This window comes from Molossus molossus, unplaced genomic scaffold, assembly GCF_014108415.1.
Source record: "Molossus molossus isolate mMolMol1 unplaced genomic scaffold, mMolMol1.p scaffold_m16_p_23, whole genome shotgun sequence".
NCBI classification, from domain to species: Eukaryota; Metazoa; Chordata; class Mammalia; order Chiroptera; family Molossidae; genus Molossus; species Molossus molossus.
The window spans coordinates 374,367-391,112 of NW_023425359.1; the positions used below are offsets into that span (position 1 = coordinate 374,367).

The window sequence follows — 16,746 nt, forward strand, 5'->3', positions numbered from 1 at the left end:
GGAGAGGGGCAGCAGCGCCCCCACCTGGCCCCTGCGTTTCTGGCTGCACACACCGCCCGTTCAGGTGCCTGGAGAGCGGACACCACTCCCAGCGCTCCCCCGGGTCCGCGGGGAGCCGAGGCGAAGGCGAAGGCGAGGGGCGCACTAGCCGGCCGCCGCGGGGCTGCAGCGGCGCCGGGACCGGCCCGAGCAGGCTGAACCGCGCCCGCGCCGCGCGCCGCGGAGGGAGGCGCTGGGGAGGCGGCGCGGGCGCGCACGGGCGGCGTGGACCCTCGGCGGGCAGCGCGCCCTCCGCCACCGGGTCCGGCTGCCGGCAGCTCGGGCCGGCGGCCCCTCCGCCTCCAGTCTGGGCGCTCCGAGCTGCACTCTGCCGCTGCCTATGGGTATCCGAGAGTTTCCCGGCGGCGCGCCCGGGGGCAAAGGCATCGCCGTGTGAGTACCGCCGGGTGCGGGTGCGCGGGCGGGCGGCCCTTTGCGGCCGGGACTCCGGCGGGCCGGGGCTCGGGAGGGCGCGGCGCGCGGCGGGGCGCTCGGGAAGTTCAGGCGTGCCGTCCCTCGCCACTCGCGCCAGCCTGCCTTGCCCCGGGGCTCCCGGGCCGACACCGAGACGGGACCCGACGCCGAGGCCGCCGCGGGAGCTGGGTGGGCGGCGAGGGGCGGAGGGGAAGCGCCGGCCTTGCGCACCTACCGCTGGAGGCCGGGCCGCGCTCTGGCTCGACCTCAGATCGGTCCTCACGGAAATCTACCCCTTCTTCCCTCCCGGCCCACCTGCCCGGCCTCAGTGGCATGAGGAGGTCACCAGACGTCAGTCCTCGGAGACTGTCCGATATCAGCCCCCAGCTCAGGCAGCTCAAGTACTTGGTGGTGGACGAGGCGATCAAGGAGGACCTGAAATGGTCGCGCTCGGTGGAGGACCTCACCAGCGGGCCCGCGGGGCTCACGTCCATCGAGGAGCGGATCCTGCGCATCACTGGCTACTACGGCTACCAGCCCTGGGCGGCGAGCTACAAAAGTAAGGCTCCCTCGTGTCCTCTTCCCCTTGCGCCGGTGCGCCTCCCCGAGGTGGTCCCTGTCGCCCTGGGATCAAACGCAGCCCAGCCTCAGGCCTCCCCTCTTCTGCCCTGCCCGCCACACAGACCCAGGTTAGCAACTTTTAGGAAGAGGCCTGGAGACGGAGTTCTGGACCTTCGGGAATTTCTGGTCCATTTTCTTACACCTCCCATCTCCCCCCACACCTCTCTATCCTTGTCCGCTTCTAGTGAGGTGTCACGCTACCGGAGACTTTGGAATCAGTGTATCCAGCCCTGAGAGGCTTCCCTTCCGATCTGAAAGTGTGACTCGCTGGAGTGGGCTCAGCTGGAGACTGCAGACTTAGCTGGCCTGCGTTTTAACTCTTCCTGTGTCCTCGAGGCCCTGATGGCAGGGCAGTTCTTGGGCCTTCATTTGGCTCATTCACTCCCTTTACCCCGCGTCTTTATCTGTCCTCTGAGTGCAGCTCCTGTTTGGATCATTCTGAGTTTGGTAGAGATGAATGGTTGGTGCCAGGAGCAGCAGCTGAAACTTTCCTTTGCCGATGGGCCCCAGCTGATGGCTTTGACAGTGTCCTGGTCAGTTACACAGGCATCACCTGTGTGATCAGGACTCACTGGGGGACATTCCTTTCTCTCACTTCGGAAGGGAGAAGTTGACTACAGCAAACTCCAGATAGATACCTGTGACCGTCAACCATACTTAGGTGGTCCCATAATGGTGGTTTGTTTCCTGAGCAAAAAGGGCTGCAAGTGAGACTTCAGTCAGTGTAAGGAATGAGGATCACTTTCTTCCATTTGTGATAAAGACAATGATTTTAAGATGTTTTTACTCTTTGTTGCTTGAAATTGGAATAGACTTTGTTGGTTCTTAGGGGGAAAAATCCAGCTTTTGTAAACTAATCATAATTCAGCTCTAAAAATACTTCCTCCTTTAGTTTTTGTCCCCTAAAAACCCTTGATTTCAAGCCAGAGGTCAACGGTATGCTGGCCGTTAGCTGGAGGAAACGTAGGATTTCAGTGTTTTCTTTTCATGCCTTTATTTGTTTCAAAAGGACTGTGGTGATTGCATTTAACTCTGTATAAACCTTTAAAAGGTTATCTGTGTCTCCTCCAGTCTCCTGCTTCTGCTGCTAAAATGGTAGCTGATCAGCTGGCTTTGGATTACAGAAGGGAGACAAAGGACCAAGTCCCCTTTGCAGCTGAAAAATGCGGGCACAGAGCAGGAGCGGGACCACTGGAAGCCATTCTCCTGCAGATGAGGCTAGGGTACTCAGAGTCTAGCTCTGCTTTTACATTTCTGTTCTCTGCTTCCTGATCACTGAAGACAGTGGCATAAATTACAGCCTTCATGGACTCGTCTGTTTAGCCCCAAAGTCATAAGGTTGGTCATTGTGATTCCGTTTGTGACCAGCCCCATGTGCTTTGTAGAAATTTTCACCGAGGTTTGTGGCTTTGGGAGCTCGAAACAGTACTGACGGTGTTTGGTACAAACATGCTTTATCATTGAGATGGGAAAGGCCGTGGGGAGAACAGGGCCCTGTGCCACCAGCAGTATTCATCGTCCCCTCCGAGGCTTCGCTAGAGCAGATGTCAGCGGACAGGGCTACAGGGATCATGCTGATTGACTGGCGTCAGCTCACCACCCCCCTCTATTCCTGTGGAGTCTTCTTCATTCCGAGGTATTTCCTTTTTACCAAAATGCTTATGTGATAACTGACATTTTGATGAATTAATTGGATTTTAAGTTTAAATTTAGAGAAGCCAGTGTTTTATTAATACAACCAAAGGCATTTTAGATCATTCTTTGGCTGTTTTGCCATTTTATCCAAGAAGGAAAAAAATAATAAAGAGGCTTATGTATATGTTGGTATCTATTAGTTATTTTGTTTGTTGGTTAATAATCACACTCAGGAAACTGGGAGAGACGATGATTACAACATAACTATTCCTGTGATCTCCAGAGCAAGTTAGGGATGCATCGAGCCGCATACTGGACATGAGGTCACCTTGTAGTCATTTTTTTTAAAATTTTTTTTCTTTATTGGTATTAGAGAGAGAGAAAGGAAGAGAGAGATAGAAACATCAATGAGAGAGAACATCAATTGGCCATCTCCTGCATGACCTCCACTGGAGATCTGGCCCACAACCTGGGCATGTGCCCTGACTAGGAATCAAACTGGCAACCTCTTGATGCCTGGGTCAGCGCTCAACCACTGAGCCACACTGGCTGGGGTGTAGTCATTTTTCAAACTGGCTTGTCTATGTCCCCACTAAAAGAGTTGCCAGGGAGAATTTCTAGACTATTTGAGAGGTAAGAGTGAGTTGCCCTTGTAGTAGCAGAAATTATTTGAATGACCTAGTATTTATTCTTATCCTTTTAACTTTTAGACTTTGTTTTGGCAGTAGAGATAAGTGAGATCATCGTGAACAGTGCAGAAAGTATCTTTCCTCAACATTCTCAATCTGGTCTCCGAGGTTAATAAGTCACAGTCTTGACAAAGGACTTTTTTGGTAAGGAATTGTTTTTTAAATCTTGAAAGTCATATTCTACTGAGAATTAAACTATAAAGAAGCAGGTTGGAAGGGTCAAGTCCCTCTTCTCAATGACCAATGTCTTCGCAGCACCACATTCGGTATCTGTGAACCGAACCGCTGGGCCGTGCTCTGGGCGCGCCTGGGATTCCCCGCTGTGGGTGTCCAGCCCAGATCCGCACGTGTCCACGGGACTTGCTTGTGAACCGGTGAATGGGAGCCTCTGGGACTGAGGACCCCTGATGCCTCTGCAGGGATCTGTGTCGGCTCCTGAGGGTCCAAGTGCCTCTCGCCTTCCTCCTTTTCTTCCATTATGAGCCTCATCTGTGACTTTCTGAACCACAGACTGGACCAGAATTCTTGATGACAACTTTGATTCAACCAGGGTTTCTCTACCTCAGCACCACTGACAGTTTTCACTGAATAATTCTTTATTGTGGGGGGCTGCCCTGTGCATTGTAGGGTGTTTAGTAGCATCCCTGGCTTTTAGCATCCTTCCTCCCTGTGACAACCAAAAATGTTTCCAGACTGTGCCCAGTGTCCCCAGAGTGTGCCCTGCCTGAGGCCCCTCCTCAGCCTGACCCAGGTCTGTGGCCTGGGCACTCTCTCTGTTGCCCACCAGGGCACCCTGAGTTCCCGACCTTCTCTCGGCCTCCTTCCTGCACCACTTAGGTTTCCACGACCCGCCAGGTTAGAATAACCCTTTCTGAAGGGCCCTGTTGCGTCTGTTCCACACCCACTCGCTGTAAATTAGTCCCTCGTAGAAGTGCTTAGAATTCAAGACAGTTTGGATAGTTTCTCTTAGTGACTCCCTTTCCCCACCCACTCCTACCACAGCAGAAGAGGGGTGGCTGGGATGGAACATCTTCTGCTGCCCCCTGCTTTCTCATTTCTGTGGTATAGACACCTGCTGGGGAGGAGACGCCGTAGAGGGGAGGATGCGGGGCAGAGACCAAGAGCAAGGCTCCCTGTAGCGGGCAGCCAGCAGGAAGGTGCACACACTGGAGGTCCCATGTGAAGCCTTCCATGCAGGATGAAGGAGCATCTACAGATGCCCCTTTATGTTCACTTATCCACTTACTCCTGGAGCATTTGCTGTTTGCCAGAATGCAAGAGACAGGCCATTGCACAGGTGCCTTGGTCAGGAACCAGATCATCTAGGAAACACATCATTTGCAGTTTGCAAAAGGTTTCCCTAAAGCCCTGGCCAGTTTGGCTCAGTGGCTGAGTGTCGGCCTGCAGACCAGGGAGTCCCGGGTTCGGTTCCTGCTAGGGGCACATACCACAAAAAAAAAAAGTTTCCCTAAAGCATGTTTTCAAATAGTGAGCTCACAAACATTTCCTAGGAGAGAAACCTTTTGGGAATAGCTTTTGGGGGGTCGTATTATTGCTCAGAATGAGGTATAACTGTCTGCAGTGTTATTAATACAGTGTGGTGCTGGTGTGTTCAGATAAAATAAATGCTGGTGGGTTTAGTTGTAAGTCATTTGTAGAGTGGAGGGTGGGCAAGTCTCAGATGACATCTCTAGCTGGGTGGTCACTCATACCTGGCACTGGACACTTGAACCTGGCTGGAGGCCTGCGGGGTACTGAGCACTGATGACCCGCACAGTGACAGGCGGTTTCGGGGTTCAGGCTCCTCCAGGTTTAAAGGTAGGAAGGTCCTGGGGCGGAGGAGGGGTTGTGGTAAGACTGCCTCCTCCTCTCTGTGCTGTGGTCGCTGACTGCGCTGTGGGGACGGCTTGCTGAGCGTCGTTACCACTGATGACTGCAACCGTGCTCATCGCGTAACTGAATCATGGTGAGAAGTGTCTGTCTGATTCTCCCAAAATCTAATGGGGTCAGGACAGCAGTTCAAAACTGACCCACTGGTAAGATACATTTATAATTTGGTTGTAAAAGTTTACTCTAGAATGGAGCTTGGCCTATGAAACACCAGGTTGAATAGATTTTGAAAGAGAAAATGTGCGAGGGGGAGGGGCGAAGCGGAGAGAGCCGGAACACGGCAGCGTCTGCCGCCTCGGAGAGTAGACTTCCTCCCGAACAGGAGTACACGGATGACTTAGTGAGTAGTTTCCTGAGTTGAAATAATTAAAATGCAGAACAATCATTTTTTAAGGAAACTCAGTGCTCCCTCCGATGACTCCAGGTGTCGCACCTTCGCACCTGGTTATGAAGGGCAGGGGCCCTGTTCTCCCTCCAGGAAGCAGAGGCCCCGGCGAGAGGGGCTCGCTGTTCCCAGGGGCCTGTCCTGGGTCTTCGCTGCACCTGGTCTGAAACGCCCCTGCTGTGAGCTTGCCCCCTTCCCTGAGCCGCTGGAAGAATGCAGGCTGGTTGCACTGAAAAATTGATCCAGCCCCCAGCCGGTGGCTTTGTTGGTTGGAGCATCGTCCACTGCATCAAAAGGTTGCGGGTTCGACTCTGAGTCAGGGCACATATGTAGGTTTTGGGCTTGATCTCTGGTTGGGGCAACTGATTGATGTTTCTCCCTCACATCTATGTTTCTCCCCCCCCCCCCCCCAGCCCTCTTTCTTCCCTCCCTTCCCCTCTCTCTACAATCTATCCAAACTACCATGGGGTGAGGATTAGAAAACAGTTAATCCACATGTGTAAGCGTCACTGAACTCAGGCATTTTGCTGAGTGTTGATAGGATGCTCATGGTTGGGGTCACAGCCCTAACTGAGGAGGGGACAACTTCCGTGCTGCACCGCTGCCAGGAGAAGCAGAGGAGATGGACTCGTGGGCTGCCTTTGCATCCCAGCTCTGTCCCTCTGTAGAAGCACCACCAAGATGCTGCCCGCTGTGAACCTGATTTCTTACCTAGAAAACGGGGGACAGCTTTGTAGGGTTGTCATGAGGAGTAAATGAAAGAAGGTGTATATGTAGTCCCTAGCCTTTTGCATGTGTCTCTCAATGTGCCTTTGTTTTCTTTTGTTCATTCAGCAAACTCTGTGCGGGGATCCCGAGCTCAGGCAGGGCACAGTCTCTGTCTTCAAATCTCACACTGGAGGGAGGGCAGGTGAATTTGGTGGGATAGCGCGGTGGGCGGAGGGCGGGCTTGGGTGGCGTCGAGAGCCTCCTGGGCGGCACGTCCAGCCGGCTGCGGGAATCAGCCTCTGGCTGGCACCCTGGGCGGAGGGACAGGAGGAGCACAGCGCTGCCACCTGGGTGCCTGGGAGGTGCCTCCACTCGCGTGAGCACAGTGCATGGCGGTGTGGGGAGCTGTGAGCAGACACACGCTCTGTGCTCGGACCCCCTGATGTGCCGTCAGGAGGTGCGCTGGTGCGTCCCCTCTCCTCCAGGCCCTGGGGGTACTGCTGCTTCCGGGGAGCCTCCCTGACCCTGTGGGGCGCGGTGAGGGGTCTTTGCTGGGCCTCACAGCGCTGCCACTCCTCATGCCTGTGGTCACGGCCGGTGGCAGCGCTGTGAGGGCAGGAGAGTCTCCCCATCACAGAGTATGTCTGGTACCGAGCCAGTAATCATTCGTTAAATACGCTCGTGAAAGCCCATGTGCACACGTGCACATGCCTCACACGTGGCATCAGGCATCCCCACTTCCGCAGCGTCTTCCAGCGTCACCCTGCACGGAGCACGTGCGATTGCCTTCCTCAGCCAGGAGGGGGGGTCCTGCTGCTGGTCTCCGGGTCTGCACCTGGGCTCAGCCAATGCGCTGACCGCAGACTCGCTCCCACCCAGAGTGCACACTGCCGGTCTCCTAGCACGTGCGTTGTCTTGTTTTGATGACCTGTCTTTAAAAATGGTGTGAAAAATGACCAGGGCCCAGGGAAGAAGAGGGGTTGGTTGGATCAGTGGGAACTGAATGACTTCTACAGGCAAGAGCCGTGTGTTGGGGGGAGGGGCAGAAGTGACACCATCAAAGGCCATGTCTTCATGAGCCATGAGAGCCCACCTTTGGGGACGTCTTCCCAGCTCACCGTGCCCCTGACTGCCCTGCAGCACGTGCTCAGGGTGGCCTCAGCCCACACTGACCCAGTCCGCTTCTTCCTGCCCGAATTGAGGTTGTGGTCTAGTCTGGGGTGGTCTGTGAGTGGAGCAGAGCTGTGAGCTGGGGCTTCCACGTGGGCGGGGAGGCAGAGGATGCGGGTCTGCACGGAAGAACAGGCCAGAGCGCACAGCCACCAGAGAGAGCCTGGCCGCTCCCGGGCTCCAGCTGGCCCGTTGCCCTCCTGGGTCCACCTGGCCGCGGGCCTCCATGGCAGCATCGGGCCGCCCTCCTGCTAGTGCGCAGGGCTGGGTTCTATCTCTGCCGACTGCAAACTCCTGTAGAGTGAGATGTCTGAGCCCTTCTACACAGGTCCGTGTAGGCCAAAACCACATACCACGCCTGCCACAGACTTTCCCACTGGAAATAAGAAATTGCTTTCTGATGCTGAGATGAAGATGGACAGAGCCTCCACCACTGGGGCGCGTTGGGAAGAGATGGACCCCCAGGAGCCGGCTGGAAGAGGAGCTGCTCTTCCTGGTCAGGGGATGGGGAGGGTCTGTTCTTCTAACATGATGCCTTTTGTATCAACTCAGTGGTGAGTGTGCACTGATCAGTAGAGTAGTAGACCAGTTATATTTCCTGACCTTGTTGATAGTAGAGTGATAGACCAGTTATATTTCCTGACCTTGTTGATAGTAGAGTGATAGACCAGTTATATTTCCTGATCTCAATGACCAGTAGAGTAATAGACCAGTTATATTTCCTGACTTTGTTGATAGTAGAGTGATAGACCAGTTATATTTCCTGACTTTGTTGATAGTAGAGTGATAGACCAGTTATATTTCATTTCCTGACCTCATTTCAGAGCCGAGAGCGCCTGCAGTTAGGAACCTGGTGAGTGGTTTTGAGCTGATGGTGACAAGCCCTAGCACAGTGGCGAGGACATGGGCACACATCTTCTGGCATGCACTTCTGCAGGCCTTGATCTGTGACTGCATTCGAGGTTGCAGGAAAGAAATGGCTCCTCTCAGGCGATTGACTTGTGTGAGGTTAGAGGTCGTTTTGGACTCCTGAGACTTCTCAGAACAGTTGTCTGGGTTGGCAGAGGTTTTCTGTGACACGCACCTTTTCCCCTTGCCAGTTGGCCGTGTCTCATCGGTGGTTCTTGACTAGGGAAGACTCTACCAGGAAATTGTTTTTATCTTCTTCACCATCTTCATAGCAATGTAGCATTCTAAAAATGTGCGTATGTCCTCAAAGTTTTATTCCAAAGGGTCGGAAGGATGATGTTTCTTAATGAATGTTGACTTTGCTTCCTTATTTTTCTTTTCACAAGTTGCTGTGCTCACATTCAGTGAATGTATATGAGATGTTCTCTCAGGAGAGGAGCAGCGTGAGAGCTGGAGGTGGGAGGCAGGTCTGGGAGGCAGGTCTGGGAGGCAGGTCTGCGCCGCGTTCCCACGCCACGTGGCGGTGGGCGCCGTGAACACCCTCGCGGAGCCTGCTGTGCTGGCCGTGACACCGAGGAGGACCTGAAGTCCCCTCCTCTGTGCATGAAAATATAACAAATTGGCCAATGAAGTAGTTTGAAGACCATTTAAATGCCATAACCCAGAACAACAGATTTCAAGAGTTTATCCAAACTCTTAGTTTAAGTCAGTGTTTTGTTTTATTAAACATTCAACATAAAAATCTTTTGTAGGTTTACCTGATTTTATCCAGTGAGGTATTTTCAGAGTTACAAGTAAATAAAAATGTATATAATTAGAATTCTAAAATGTAAATTAAAATGTATATAATTAGAATTCCCTGGCTGATTTTGCTCAGCAGTTACAGCATCGGTCCATGGACCAATGAGTTGCGGGTTCAATTCCGGTCAAGGGCACGTACCTTGGTTGCAGTTCATCCCGGGCCCTGGTTGGGTCGTGCGGGAGGTAACCAGTCGATATGGCTCTATCACCTCGATGTTTCTCTCTGTCTTTCTCCCTCCCACTCCATCTGATAATAAGTAGAAAAGTATCCTTGGGTGAGGAATAAAAAACAAACCTGGAAAACTGGGTCCTGGTATATGTGTGCCTGAGTTTGTTCTACCCGTAAGCTACGTTGTACCTGTGACTCTCTGAATCCACGCAGGGCTTTGCTGTGCTGGCTGGATGGTCTCAGAGACAGGAACACGTTCAGACGAACCCACTCTCTCCACACTCCCTCTTGAGAAGCCCGCGGGCCAGGCAGGGGCTTCAGAAAAACCACGGCATGAAATTTCAAACACTGCTTATGAAAGCATTCATCAGTCCATGGTAGAAACAGTCCAAACAGTAGAAACTGCTGTGAATGCGTATTCATCCACTTATCCATCCATCTGTCCATCCGTCAGATTGTCCATCCATCAGTCCGTCCGTCCGTCCGTCCGTCCAGCCAGCAAATCATCCACTGCTCCAAAGGGGCAGCCGATGTGTTCACGTCTAAGCGTAGCGTACACTGAGCATGTAGTGTACAGTTACATAGGGGGAGACAGGGCAGACCCGTGTCATCCCCTCAGGTCTCACAGGTACACACAGGCTTCTTCCTGGCGGGTGCCATAATGCCGTGCCCCGTCTGCGTCGGCCTCTCCCCGAAGCCTGGTGTGTGTCTGCATAAGGATTGGTCGGGGCACCGCGGACACTCGTTAGCAGCACGACAGTGGGTCGAGCCCCTGGGAACTTCTCTGTCTTCCTTCAGAAACTCTGAGCTCTGCGGCTTGAATCAGAATTCCAATTTCTTCACTTGTTGTAGCTTAGCCAGTACGCATCTATTACCCTGTCATGAATCATGCAACAAGGTCTTTGCGTGGATTGATGAGGTTAAGCTGCGAAACCAGACGTGTCTTCCCTCACGTCTTCCGCAGCCGCGTCCTGTCCTTCCCAGCGCTGAGGAGGGCGAGCCTGAGACAGCTGTTCCTGCCTCTGAGAGCCAGGAGCGGTGGACCTCAGGGCGTGGGTTAGTTAGAGGTGGACTTCAGAGGGTGGGTTAGTTAGAGGTGGACTTCAGGGGGTGGGTTAGTTAGAGGTGGACCTCAGGGGGTGGGTTAGTTAGAGGTGGACCTCAGGGGGTGGGTTAGTTAGAGGTGGACCTCAGGGGGTGGGTTAGTTAGAGGTGGACTTCAGGGGGTGGGTTAGTTAGAGGTGGACTTCAGGGGGTGGGTTAGTTAGCGGTGGACTTCAGGGGGTGGGTTAGTTAGAGGTGGACTTCAGGGGGTGGGTTAGTTAGAGGTGGACTTCAGGGGGTGGGTTAGCGGTGGACTTCGGGGGGATGGTTAGCGGTGGACTTCGGGGGGTGGGTTAGCGGTGGACTTCGGGGGGATGGTTAGCGGTGGACTTCGGGGGGATGGTTAGCGGTGGACTTCGGGGGGATGGTTAGCGGTGGACTTCGGGGGGATGGTTAGCGGTGGACTTCGGGGGGATGGTTAGCGGTGGACTTCGGGGGGTGGGTTAGCGGTGGACTTCGGGGGGATGGTTAGCGGTGGACTTCGGGGGGGTGGGTTAGCGGTGGACTTCGGGGGGTGGGTTAGCGGTGGACTTCGGGGGGTGGGTTAGCGGTGGACTTCGGGGGGTGGGTTAGCGGTGGACTTCGGGGGGTGGGTTAGCGGTGGACTTCGGGGGGATGGTTAGCGGTGGACTTCGGGGGGATGGTTAGCGGTGGACTTCGGGGGGATGGTTAGCGGTGGACTTCGGGGGGTGGGTTAGCGGTGGACTTCGGGGGGTGGGTTAGCGGTGGACTTCGGGGGGTGGGTTAGCGGTGGACTTCGGGGGGATGGTTAGCGGTGGACTTCGGGGGATGGTTAGCGGTGGACTTCGGGGGGATGGTTAGCGGTGGACTTCGGGGGGTGGGTTAGCGGTGGAATTCGGGGGGTGGTTAGCGGTGGACTTCGGGGGGATGGGTTAGCGGTGGACTTCGGGGGGATGGTTAGCGGTGGACTTCGGGGGGTGGGTTAGCGGTGGACTTCGGGGGGGGGGTTAGCGGTGGACTTCGGGGGGATGGTTAGCGGTGGACTTCGGGGGGTGGGTTAGCGGTGGACTTCGGGGGGATGGTTAGCGGTGGACTTCGGGGGGTGGGTTAGCGGTGGACTTCGGGGGGTGGGTTAGCGGTGGACTTCGGGGGGATGGTTAGCGGTGGACTTCGGGGGGATGGTTAGCGGTGGACTTCGGGGGGTGGGTTAGCGGTGGACTTGTGGATGTGGGTTAGCGGTGGACTCAGAGGGGTGGGTTTGCCCCAGCTCCACCTGCGGTGTCCCACACGGCTGCCGGCTGCGCATTGTGCATTTTCTCCTAGGAGAAAACTCCACTGTCCATAGAGACTCTTTCAAAGCTATTCTCTCTCTCTCTCTTTTATGAATCCTCACCTGAGGATACTTTTCCATTGGATTTTGGATAGAGTGGAAGGGAGAGAGGGTGGAAGGGAGGGAAGAAGGGAGGAGAGAGAGAGAGAGAGAGAGAGAGAGGGAGGAGAGAGATACGTCTGTTGGTTGCCTCTCGTAGGACCCTGTCTGGGGCCGGGGATCAACCCTGAAATCTAGGCATGTTCCTTGGACCAGGAATCCAACCTGACACCCCTCCGTCTGAGGGCTGATGCTCTCACCGCTGAGCAAACCCTGGCCGGGCTGAAGCTGTCCTCCTGGTGGTTCAGCTTGGGAGTCACAACACTGTCCAGTTCATCTGGATGTGAAGGGTGTGGTGTTTCTATGGGGCTTCTCTGCTTTTCTGCATTAATAAAACCTAAAACATCCTGATGAGTGTGTCTGTCACTGTGCACGGTGTCCAGGGTGGTAAGACCTGGAGTTCTGTTCAGTATGTTCTTTCCCGTGTGGGAGAACCCGAGGCTCCGCGGCCTGGCTGAGCTGAGCTAGGGCAGGCTGGGTGTCGGAGGACATGGCCCTGCCCGGCCCTTCGTCCCCTCTTGCTTGCTTCTTCCCTGGACCCCCAGCTTTCCTTCGTGCTCCGCGGAATCTGAGCGCTGAGAGCCGGCTGTGTGTCCTTGGAAGGGATGGTCCCTCATGGTCCCAGAGTCGCCTGGATCACTGGAATCGATACCCAGGGTCCTTTTTTCTCTGCTGTTTCCTGGTTACTGTGGCTCCTTGGGGACAGGGGGGTAAGCAGCCCGGGATCCATGGCCACCTTGATCACAGGCCAGGAGGGGACGATCATTCTCTTCTGGTGACTTGGGTCTCTTGTCCCTAGACCTCAGCACTGCCCTGGGATGGCCGCATTTCCACGTATGGGCATGTTTGTTGCTTTGGGGAAAACGTAATATGAAGAAAACACACTATCGTTTTCCTTACACAGAGTACTGCACAGTGCTGCTCACACGTCTGCTCGGCGTGTGGGGCTTCCCACACCGACAGTTCTGCCACCCCCGCTGGGTGCCCTGCAGCTCAACTGGGTTCTGACACTCTGCCTGGACAGCAGGTCCCACAGGGTGCAAGCTGTACCCCATGACCCCCACCTCAGACCCAGTCAGAGGCCAGGTTGTCACCATGCTTCTGACAACCCGCTGTAAATTGGAGGTTCCCACAGAATTCTCCTTGGACTCTATTCATTTGCTCAAGGAAATAACCCAGGAAAACAGTACCTACTAGGTCATCAGTTTATCATGAAGGATGTAAGCTCAGAACAGCTCTGTGGAAAGATGCGCAGGCCGGGCACGTGGGAAGTGGCACCAGCCTTCCCTGCCCTCTGCCACCCTCCCGGCACCTGCCGGTGTCCGCCGACCGGAAGCTCTCTGGCCCTCTCCTCTGGGTTTTCTGGGAGTCGTCACATAGGCACCGTTGATGAAATCACTGGTAATTGGTAACTAGTCAGTCTCCAGCCCTTCTCTGCCTCCTGGTGGGGGAGCAGGGCTGAAAGTTCCAACCCTCTAATCACAGTTGGTTCCCCTGGCAACCAGTCCCAATCCTGGGGGCTTTCGGAAAGTCAGGGCGTGAGTACAAACCCCGTGTGGCTGATAGGGACTTATGAATGACCAAAGATGCCCGGCTCATCCCCACTGCGCAGCTTGCAGAACACTGCAAGGGAGTAGGAGCTCGGTGCCTGAAAGGGGACGGAAACAACGTACATATTTCCTAGTGCACGTGACAGTATCACACATAGGTGTAAGCAACACTCTGGAGACACTTGAGTGCTGTTTATTACATTATTTTATGGAATGTTGTGCTTCTTGGGCTGACTGCGTCAGTGGGTTCTGTGGGAGAAGGTCTGCGTTCTGCAGAGATGCTGGACTGTTCAGGGACGAGGTGTCTGTCGTGCCTGTAGGGTACTTGCAGATTGTTCCACAAAAACAAGTATAGACAGACTGAATGGCAGGTGAACGAAATGAGGCAAATTTTTAATATTTTGTGAATCTAAAAAAATACATGTGTATCCATCAGATGGTTCTCGCAACCTCTCCGGAAAGGGGGGCCTTTTCAAGACAGAAAAGGCCGCTGTTCAGCTGAGGGCGTGGTCGCCCGAGCCTGTCAGGGGGGTGCTCAGCTCTGGTTTGAGTCTGACATCAGAATTAGCCAGAGAGCAGGGAGGAGTGTGGATGCTGTGGGGTGTGTCAGGGGCCTGGCGCTCCCCCACCCCAGCGGCTTTGGCGCTGGCGTCCAGCCACCCCGCGGTCAGCTCCCTCCTGCACAGACCCGGCCTGGGTGCCGTGGTCTGAATGTCCCCAAAGTGCACATGCTGAAATGCTAATGCCCAGTGTGGCGGTGCAGGAGGGGAGGCCCTCGGGAGGCAGAGGCGTGTGGTGGGGCCTGATGAGGAGAGGAGAGCTCCGAGCCCGGAGTTGGGGCTCTCTTCGCGTCCTGGGGGAGCACAAGGAGACGTCTGAGCCCGGAGAAGGGCCTCACCGGACCCCGCCTGCCGGAACCTGAGCTCCGGCTTCCAGCCTCCAGCCCTGTGCCTGAGGCTCCGGGTAGCACCCCCCCCCCCGCCACATGTGTGTCCTCGACGTGCCCACCTGGATCTGCCCGTGGCCCGTGGCCCAGATCGTGGTGATGGTTCAGGAGTACGCACCCACCCCCGGCCACGTGTGTGTCCTCGACGTGCCCACCTGGATCTGCCCGTGGCCCGTGGCCCAGATCGTGGTGATGGTTCAGGAGTACGCACCCACCCCCGGCCACGTGTGTGTCCTCGACGTGCCCACCTGGATCTGCCCGTGGCCCAGATCGTGGTGATGGTTCAGGAGTAAGCACCCACCCCCGGCCACGTGTGTGTTTTTGACGTGCCCACCTGGATCTGCCCGTGGCGCAGATTGTGGTGACGGTTCAGGGGTACACACTGACCTCCAGGCTCAACCACTTGTATACGTCGAACATGTACCACTTGTGGAACGTGGATTATACCTCAATGACATGGCTTTTTATGTAAATGAGAAGACATGCTCCTTGTCACATGGGATGTGCCTCAGCATCAGGATTCATTCGATGCGGGAAACCCATTTTTTCAGAGATTTCGATTTCTGGTCTGTTTCTCTACATGGTTTGCTTTTGTGTTTTATAAAAGAAATCCGTGCTTGACTGTTTGCCTCACCTGCGAGTGGACGGCGACATCGCCCGGGGTCTGGGGAGAGGCTGCTCTTGGCGGCTCTGGGGGGCCGTGCAGGTGTCTGCCCCGTGCTGCCTGCAGCTGGCATCTCGTCTCCTGCCGGAGTTTGCATCCCTCCTGCCGACGCACTTACGCGTGAGCATCTGCCTCCCCTGGCTCCCACGGGTGAGGACAAGGCCACCGAGGGTGGCCACGTCATTCTGGGGCTGCCCCCAAGGACATTGCTCGGCAGTGCGCCTGGAGAAGGGCACATGAGGGCAAGGGACGAGGAGTCACAGCGTCTGCAGGTGTCCTTCCTTCGCTCTGCGTGGGGCCACAGCCTGTTCGGAAACGGTTTGCCTTCAGCAATGCCGCCTGGCACAGTTCTCCTCGGGGTCCCTGGGCAGCTACCACTGGCTGTTAGCGGACAGAGAAACAAGACACCGAGTAATGAAGAGACTGCACAGGGATAATGTTGCTGTTGCCTCAAGGTGAACACTTGAGAGTAGGGGGCCATAGAATAGATTATGGGGGTTCCTGTGTTACAGAGGGGAGGTCTGCTCTTTAATGGTGAGCAGAGGGAGACCGTGTCAGACCTGCAGGGGTGAGTGGGGAGACCCTCCGGGGGCCTGCAGTGGATGAGTGGGGAGACCCTCCGGGGGGGCCTGCTGTGGCCGGGAGGGGAGAACACCTCCCCGGACCTGCAGTGGACGGGAAGGAGACTCCCCGGAACCGGCAGTGGACGGGAAGGAGACACCCCCGGAACCGGCAGTGATGCTGGTGTGAGGGGAGAGTGAGTGGGCACATGGAGCGGTCTCAGGACGCAGGATGTTGGAGGTCACAGGAGAGCGAGTGGGCACATGGAGCGGTCTCAGGACGCAGGATGTTGGAGGTCACAGGAGAGCGAGTGGGCACATGGAGCGGTCTCAGGACGCAGGATGTTGGAGGTCACAGGAGAGCGAGTGGGCACATGGAGCGGTCTCAGGACGCAGGATGTTGGAGGTCACAGGAGAGCGAGTGGGCACATGGAGTGGTCTCAGGACGCAGGATGTTGGAGGTCACAGGAGAGCGAGTGGGCACATGGAGTGGTCTCAGGACGCAGGATTCGAGGTCACAGGAGAGTGAGTGGGCACATGGAGCGGTCTCAGGACGCAGGATGTTGGAGGTCACAGGAGAGCGAGTGGGCACATGGAGTGGTCTCAGGACGCAGGATTCGAGGTCACAGGAGAGTGAGTGGGCACATGGAGCGGTCTCAGGACGCAGGATGTTGGAGGTCACAGGAGAGTGAGTGGGCACATGGAGTGGTCTCAGGACACAGGATGTTGGAGGTCACAGGAGAGCGAGTGGGCACATGGAGTGGTCTCAGGACGCAGGATTCGAGGTCACCGGAGAGCGAGTGGGCACATGGAGTGGTCTCAGGACGCAGGATTCGAGGTCACAGGAGAGCGAGTGGGCACATGGAGTGGTCTCAGGACGCAGGATTCGAGGTCACAGGAGAGTGAGTGGGCACATGGAGCGGTCTCAGGACGCAGGATTTTGAGGTCACAGGAGTGCCGTGTGGAAGGCGGGAGCGGAGTGAGCGCAGGCAGCTGGCAGAAGAGGCGCGTGTGGCGCTGAGACCGAGGGAGGACAGAGGACTACTCGGTGCTGGGCTGGGAGTGCTCGCGGGTGTCCCCGGCCAATCGGAGCCTCGCTGCC

The 16,746-nt window shown here is 55.7% G+C and overlaps 1 protein-coding gene across 1 annotated transcript in view; it reads left to right on the top strand.

Annotated features, from left to right (window-relative positions):
- The first annotated feature begins 246 nt into the window (after positions 1-246).
- The window catches only part of SLC35F3 (solute carrier family 35 member F3), a 321,898-nt gene continuing 305,398 nt past the window's right edge, over positions 247-16,746 (top strand). Inside the window, exons 1-2 of the mRNA XM_036277593.1 lie at positions 247-432; positions 783-1,012. Of these exons, the coding sequence (XP_036133486.1) occupies positions 380-432; positions 783-1,012 (283 nt within the window). The 5' untranslated portion in view covers positions 247-379. The remainder of the gene's footprint in view (positions 433-782; positions 1,013-16,746) is intronic.